The 7,821-nt window shown below is 46.5% G+C and overlaps 1 protein-coding gene across 3 annotated transcripts in view; it reads right to left on the reverse strand.

Annotated features, from left to right (window-relative positions):
• Window positions 1-251: 251 nt before the first annotated feature.
• The window catches only part of arhgef10 (Rho guanine nucleotide exchange factor (GEF) 10), a 46,375-nt gene continuing 38,805 nt past the window's right edge, over window positions 252-7,821 (reverse strand). For all 3 annotated transcript variants that reach the window (XM_014333601.2, XM_005922385.3, XM_005922382.3), the window contains 3 exons: window positions 2,623-2,745; window positions 1,142-1,636; window positions 252-1,058 (listed from right to left, as the gene is read on the reverse strand). In XM_014333601.2, coding sequence (XP_014189087.1) covers window positions 1,155-1,636; window positions 2,623-2,745 — 605 coding nt within the window. In that variant the 3' untranslated portion in view covers window positions 252-1,058; window positions 1,142-1,154. The remainder of the gene's footprint in view (window positions 1,059-1,141; window positions 1,637-2,622; window positions 2,746-7,821) is intronic.

Genomic DNA, 7,821 nt, shown 5'->3' on the forward strand with positions numbered 1-7,821 from the left:
CAGTTCCTGCCGCCCCTCAGGCACATTGCTAGTCCCGGCATGTACCGATGGCTGCACACAATCACAGCGCAGTGCAAGGTTAGAGTCGAGCACAGAGGCACGCCAACACCCTTTGGCCCTCTGATCGTCTCCGAGTCGTCTCGCACACTGTATGTCTTCACCACCATGCGACCGCCTGTGTGTTAGTGTGCTCCTCTGTAAACCTGATCAAGTGACAAATCTCCACTAAACTTCAAAGGAAAAAAGTTTACTCAATAAAACAATGTTTATAGATTTGTTAATACACATAAGTACATAAAAGGCACGAGAAAAGTATAAATCTTTTATATATATTTTCTTAAAACATTGTTATGCCAGAAAAAAAAAGTGAATTAGGGTAAAAAACAAAAAAAGAAAATCTGTGGTGTTGGCAGCAAGTCTTTCCTCCCTTTAAGAACAGAAACCTGGCCAGCAGGGATCCTCATCAGGCCTTCACAAACTCTTTATTCATCTGAAGTTTACCTTTTTAAAAATCCCTTTTCTCTGTTAACATAATAGTCTGAGCATCAGAGATGGTACATGAGGAAATTGTTTCCATAAGGACACACATGCGCACACACACACGCGCACACGCACAATCCTGAGCTGTCACACTAAGAAAGTCCAACTCTGATCTAACCACTGTCCAAAGCCCAGCTCTAATCTTACAACAAACGTTCACGTGACAGCAGATACCTCGCGCGTCTTCAAGCAGTCTGGACCGCCGCTTGTTATCTCCTAATTTCTTTTCAACACTGATTTAAATACTGCAGATCCAGACGTTGGACCTGAAACACTGGAGAGCACTGAAATGTGTTAGCTAGGTTACAGAGCAACGTCCAACACTCGGTAGCAACAGAGACTGTTTCTGTTACAGATCCGTCCTCAGTACGACCTTCGGTAGCTGTCATTTCCTCCTGGTTTTTCGGATCTTTGTCCCGTTCCGGTTTAAATAAGACACTTAGTTGCTTTGATTGATCCCAAATATTCTGTCAAGTGTTAACAGTAGACCTTGTTGTGTGCAGCACTTCTGGATTCACCTGAGGAAAACAAAAAGGTACATGTAAGGTTTTCTATACTTCATGTAGACATTACCTGCTGATGTCTAATGCTAACCTCCCACCTTGGTGCTGGAGTCACATGTTGAGTAAGGGGATCTGCCAGATCATGATGGTAGAGGTGGTGTCCTCATGGCGAGACTGCTTGGTCTTCTTGTTGACCCTGCGGTGTCCCAGACCTCCAGAGACCACCAAGAGAGAGCTGACATCCACCTTACTTGAGCGGCGGCCTCTCTGGTGATGGGCCGGGTCGTGGAGCACATCATAAAGGGCCCCGTCCTCAGGCCCGTGCTCCAACGAACCCTGGGATGGAGCCAGCGAGCCACAGGACGAGGAGGACAGGGAGTCCTGGAGAGCCATGGCAGTGCAGCCCGCCTCTCCCAGCCACACCCCTCGTCCCTGCGAGGGGGTCGGGGCTGAGTCTGATGGAGGCTGGGTGCTCTCCACATCCTTTGACTCTGCAGGCTGCAGTGGGCCTGACGGCTGGTTACACACTGCAGCGGCGGCGGTGAGGAACTTCACCGGTCCGCTGTGAGCATGTAAGGACACCATGCCCCGACCTAAGAACGGGCACGAACATTCAAAGTTAATCTCAGACTTGAACCTGGACATGTTGTTTATCATAGATGCAGGTACACTTCACAGTACACTATGAACCTGAGTGACACCCCGTTCTAAATGTGATGTCAAACCAACCTTTGTAGCTGTAACAGCTTCAACTCTTCTAGGACGGCTTTCCACAAGGTTGGGGAGTGTTTATGGGATTTTTAAAAATTTCTAATTCATCCCAAAGTCGTTCTATCAGGACCCTGTGTGGGCCCAGTCAAGTTCATCCACACCAAACTCGTCCATGTCTTTATGGACCTCGTTTTGTGCACTGGTGTGCAGTCGTGCCATCCCCAAACTGCTCCCACAAAGTTGGGAGGATGCAGTTGTCCAAAGTGTCTTTGTATGCTGAAGCATTAAGGGTTCCTTTCACTGGATCGAAGGGGCAGAGCCCCACTGCTAGAAAAACACCCCCCCAAACTTTACACTTGGCACAGTGCAGTCAGATGAGTACCGTTGCCCTGGCAACCCTCAAACACAGACTCGTCCATTGGATTGTCAGATGGAGAAGCGTGATTCGTCACTTTGAGAAAACGTCTCCTCTGCTTTACTCCACTGCATCCTATGCTTTCATTGCGCTTGGTGATGTAAGTCTTGGTCACCATGGAAACACTGTTCCTGAGCTAATATGAAGGCCACATGAACTTCGGAGGTCTGCTATAATCCCACTAACAGCTGACTGTGGAACATTTAGTGGTGAGGAAAGTTCATGACTGGATTATACACCTGTGCCATTGAATTGACTGGAACACCTAAATTCAGTAACTTGAATGTTGACTGAATCATTTTGGGACTATAGTGTTGGTCTATTACTGCACCTTTAATGTCTCACAGCAGAAATGAGGACAAAAGTTGCACAATGTAACTTTTGTAGTCAGTGCACTACAGGTCCAAACAGCTGCCCACATACACCCACCATGCAGTGATGTTAGAGTGTTACCTGTTACTTTAGGGATGCCCTGCAGCCTGGGGACAGAGAGCGCTACAGTCACTCCCAGGTTGGTCCCTACCAGCAGCAGACCATGACAAACCAGCAGACTGCTCACCGACACTCTCTGGTTTCCTACAGAAAAGGCAGAAACATCAGTTTAGTCACACCTAAATGAATGAATGCTTTCTGGAGTAAAACCACAGATAGGTGTTTATAATGAGACGCAGCTTAGCAAACGCATCCTCCCACACCGAGCGCACAGTCACAGGGTCACTTTACCAGGCGGCATAACAACAAACCACAGTGCAAAGCAGGGAGGGAGGTATGAGGCAAAATCTCTGCAGCCATCATGTTCAACGCTCACTTGTCTCCAGGGCAACGTAGAGAGGAGCCTAAATAAAAGCAGCTCTTTTCAAGTATTTGAACAGAGTAAGTGAACTATTATAGTCGCTTTGAGTCAAACAAACAAACACAAAAGTGTTACGTAACAGAAGGAGTGAGGCGTAATGCAGCAATTAGCGAAGGAGCTCTGCCTCTATTCAGAAAACTTCGGGCGGTTACAATAGAACAATCTGAGCCGACCTTTCCTGCGGTCACAGACATCGCTGTGAGGCCACTTTGCAGGCTAAAAGCTGCGATTGTTCGGTTAACCTTTCAGCAGCAATAAATTCACCGCCTTTGTTAAGTGACTTATTACGTGGAACCTGGAACTCATCTCAGAACATCTCCACTTGGTGCCGTGAATGCAGTCAGACATATTTATCATATTTTTTATGACTGTAATAAGGATCTGGGGTTTTTGTAAAAACACTCTTCCAGTCCTGCTATGTGGGCGGCGAGACTGTCGTGAGTCATTACTGCTGCAACAGCTTGACTTGAATTTCCTCCCTCAAAGTAATCCTCTCGGGCTTTAGCCAAAATTACTGCCAGTCTATCTGCCTGACCCTCCCCACTAGAGCTGACCCCTCGCATGAGGCGCACGCTCCACGCTGCCACACTTCCCGGAATCCTGCCAGATATGCGGGCAGGTACTGGGCCTGCGTCTTACCACATGTGCTTCTAATGAGAGTCCAGAGTTAGCAGAAGCACGCAGACTGCCGGTTGGGGGTCTTGCTCAACTTCCTTCTTTCATAATATTTGGAGTTCCCCACCCAGAGGGTGAACTAAAATAAACCCGGAGTGAACGGCAACACGACCAGGCTTTGGCCTTCATCCTTCACCAGAGCACTTCTTTGATCGCCACTTCGTCTTGACAACCAGCAGCAGGACGCCGGAGTAAATCCCAAACACTGCAAAAACACCCTGCATCAGCCTTTCAGCCTGGAAAGAACTCCGATCAGCACATTGTGAGTAACAGCAGCGTCAACTTCTTCTATCGCGCACCCTGAAATGCTGAAGGCAGGTTTGGTCTGATTCATACCTGCAGTCATCAGTCTGTAGGTCTGTGATTGTTAGCCAAAGATCTGGAGACATTAATTTTAGACCTGTGGTGAATCTAAACGAGAAGTCATAATTACAGTTTCTCTCTATTGGCAGAGCCATTCAAAGGACGTGATGATAGAAAGGCTTAAAAATGGCCACAAACCATTAGCTAGAAGGTAATGTGGGACACACATGTTATCATTTACAGCTTATCAACACAAATAATCCCTTAATTTCAGTGCTAGTCTAGCATCCTGCCAAAGAGAAGAACAGATTAAGACAAGTTATAACAGGAGCTGTTTCATGTTCAGCTGCACAGTTTTCTCCCGTCCACGCGGGCCTTTCAGATCTGAAATGTGCGTCTTTATTCAGCAGTTTGTGCAAAACAAACAAAACAAAAAAACAGTGGTACACAAACGAGAAGAACTGAAGGTGTTATTTACCCCCCCCCCAACGTTTGCCTGCCAATAGGCCACGCATGGCTGCCTATTTAGGTCACCGAGCGGCAGACAAAGGCAGGCTAGTCCCTCAGCTCAGCAGCCAGCCAGTCGCCACCATCCTCTGAGACATCATCACAGGCAGCCTGCTCCCATGATGGAGTACCACCCTTTGATACGTTTACTAAAAATATTACTCTCATTTTCACCAAGCACTAACTCCATTCACTCTTCTCACTGGGTTTTTCCATATTTCCTTCACTTTTTTACTTCTCACATTCCAGTTTACTTAAGAGGTGCAGCTCTGCACCGAGCTGTCCGCTCACATGTTTAATCAAATAAATCCCGAGCAGATCAGGGAGACATGACAGGCAAAAACATGTTTTTGTTCATGCAGTGTAGATTTTAGGATTTGACTTCTGTAATGAAAAAAGAAAAAACAGAATTCAGAAAATGTGCAATATAACAAATAATTGCCTCCATGCGAGCGATTAGCTGGGGAATTTTCCTACAGGGAACATTTACATATATCAGAGTTCACGGAACGCTTTGTTTATGAAAATAACAGAAAAAATTGAAATTTTACAGCTGCTGACAGGAAAATTCTGGATTCTGAACCTGACTTTGTCCAATATTCAGACGGTTTTATAGAGAAACTTTATGTCCAGCAGCGTCTCCTCTCATCTGTCTCTTTGAAATGAAAATATCCAGAATAAAACTCGAGCAGGCTTCCCAGTGTGGAAACTACCACTACTTACCTTAAGTCTCTTTCAGAAACACGAGCTACAGTATACGTTACAGGGAAAATGATGATGCAATTACAGCGCATTAGCCAGACGTGCATAAAGAGCTCCCGTTCAAAGATGGGACTCAGCAGAATTGCTCCAACATGCTTGAACATGAGGAGAATAACCCCACCTAGAGCAAGTCCTACTTTCAACACTGCTCCTTTGATCGAGTCAGCCCCGATTCCATCTCCACTCCTGCGTTCTGAGCTGCAGAAAAGCCCAAATTGCATTAGGACCTTTCACAGTAAAATGAACTTCCTACTTTCTGATAAGCTGATATCATTATGATGACTCTGTAAATAAACATTACAGGATGGACAGAATTGCAGCTGAACGAGCGCTCGGTCTAAAAATATCGGCGGCCGTCGTGCTGACCGTTCCAAATAGAGTTTGTGCAGAAACGGCACATTTCTTGGTTTCACTCTGTCCTCCAGCAGCAGCCTGCAGGGATAAATGCTGCCACGAAACACAGAGTGGAGTACAGGTGAACTCCTCCGTGTGACTGCTTTATTAAAAGGACGTCGCGACCACACAAGCCGGCAGAGCTCGATTTGAATGCTCGCTGACAGGCCAGAGACTCGGGTTTTTATCAGAGGAAGTCGGCTCTTAATGGCGAGGCCCAGAGGATGAAAGCGCTTATGTGCTGCCGTCTGTCCCACAATCAGCTTCCTCTGTGGTTTCATGGCTTCCATTAGCTAATATGGATAGTGAGGTCCAGAAGCAGGCTGCTTTTATTATTTACATCTGTTAGATAATGAGCACTCCTAACACTGAATGTGAGGGGGGGCTCTCACTCTGATAATGTTATTTGTGATTAGGGATTTCCTTGAGTACACTTTGTTTTTCTAAGTTCAGTGTTTTCAGTGAGCTGCTTTGATTTCTGTCTGAAGTATGATGGAGCAGAAATGCAGTTACGCAGCGCAGCACAGAGTAACTGTGGACGGTGTCACAGCTGTATGTTTCACAGCAGTCACTCACCAACTTTCTCCATCTCAGTTTTTACTCCTTTGATTGGCTTGTTGTGTCATTTGTGTATTTTTCTCTGTGTCACGATTTGTCTTCGTGAAGGTTTCGTGCCAACTTCAGATGTTCTTTGTTATTGCATTTCTGCAGTTTGTTCAACGAGTTTGTTCTTTTGGGCATTTCAGAAATAAAGTTCATCCTTGTATGTGTACCTGCCTCCTGCTGTGTGTGTTCAGGTGCTCACTTTGGCTACAACATAGCATGATCACCTGCTAATCACAGAACACGCCGTCAGTGGAAGAAGAGGTTGGATGCCATCCATCCTTTTCAGGGTCGCGGGGTCGCTGGAGCCTATCCCAGCTGTCTTAGAGTGAGAGGCGGGGTCCACCCTGGACAGGTCGCCAGTCTGTTGCAGGGCTAACACACAGACCGGAGACAACCAGTCGCACTCATATTCACTCCCAGATTCACACATGTGGGCAATTTAGTGTTTCCAGTTAGCCTAACCCCACCAATTGCACATCTTTGGACTGTGGGAGGAAGCTGCAGGACCCGGGGAGAACCCACGTGAACACGGGGAGAACATGCAAACTCCAAGGTTGGATGCTGTTCAGAGAAATATCACAACATTTTAGCCATGATGGAAAAATCAGGTCCCAGGACTAAACGCACACGGGCTCAGTAACACCACCAATGCTGAAGCTGAGGAGTAAACGCAGACAGGTGGATTCACAAAAACAACACAAAAGGTGGAACATGCAGTTCTAAAAGGAAGCCTGACTGTCAACATCTCTAAAAAACTCTCAGCCCACGGCTGTCAGTGTTTCTCAGGACAAAGGAGGGAAAAAGTGGCTGAAAACTGTTCTGATTGGACCGGATAAATCCCGACTTTGCAGCCCACAACAACAGCTCCCATCATCCTTTGAGGCTGTGTGTTTTTGGGTCACGCTGACATAACGCAGCAGATTACAAGAGTCGAAGCAGCAGGTCACTGATGACTGCGGCACGCAGAGATGATTTCATCTGACCTCGACATCATCAGCAGCAACGTCTGCCTCAAACACATCTGCAGCAGAACGTCACCTACGGTAAGGACAGCCTTCGTCAGTCACAAAGCTTCCTTGCTACAGGACACGTACAGTAGACTCACTCAAAGGTGTGTTGGGAGTGATGCAAACTCATTTGTTTCTGTGACACACGCACAATAACTGTAACTCCTGTTTTCTTTGATACAAGTTGCTGAACAAATATTTGCTCTGCTATAAAAACTGCGCTCAACTGTGGACAAACTGTGCATGAAGCACGGCTCATTTAGAACCATTAAGACCGCTCAGGTCATCAGCTGCAGGTCTTTGAACTGCACCCAGGATTAGATCTCAGCGTGCCGAGGGCGCTTTCTGTTCTCTGGAACACGCTGCATGTGTCTGCATTCACAAACCTGTGTGTGTATAAAGCTTTCTTTTGGTATTTTTATGGTCTTAAGATATTGTGGCCCTACCTAGGGTTTCATTTTTTATGTTTTATGGGAATCACAATGATAAAGCTGCAGATTCACAGCATGTGAAGGAGTGGTTCAGTCTGCAGTGCTGCGGTGGAAC

The sequence above is a fragment of the Haplochromis burtoni genome, unplaced genomic scaffold, assembly GCF_018398535.1.
Source record: "Haplochromis burtoni strain Fernald_Lab_line unplaced genomic scaffold, NCSU_Asbu1 Contig_55, whole genome shotgun sequence".
In the NCBI taxonomy this organism is placed as follows: domain Eukaryota; kingdom Metazoa; phylum Chordata; class Actinopteri; order Cichliformes; family Cichlidae; genus Haplochromis; species Haplochromis burtoni.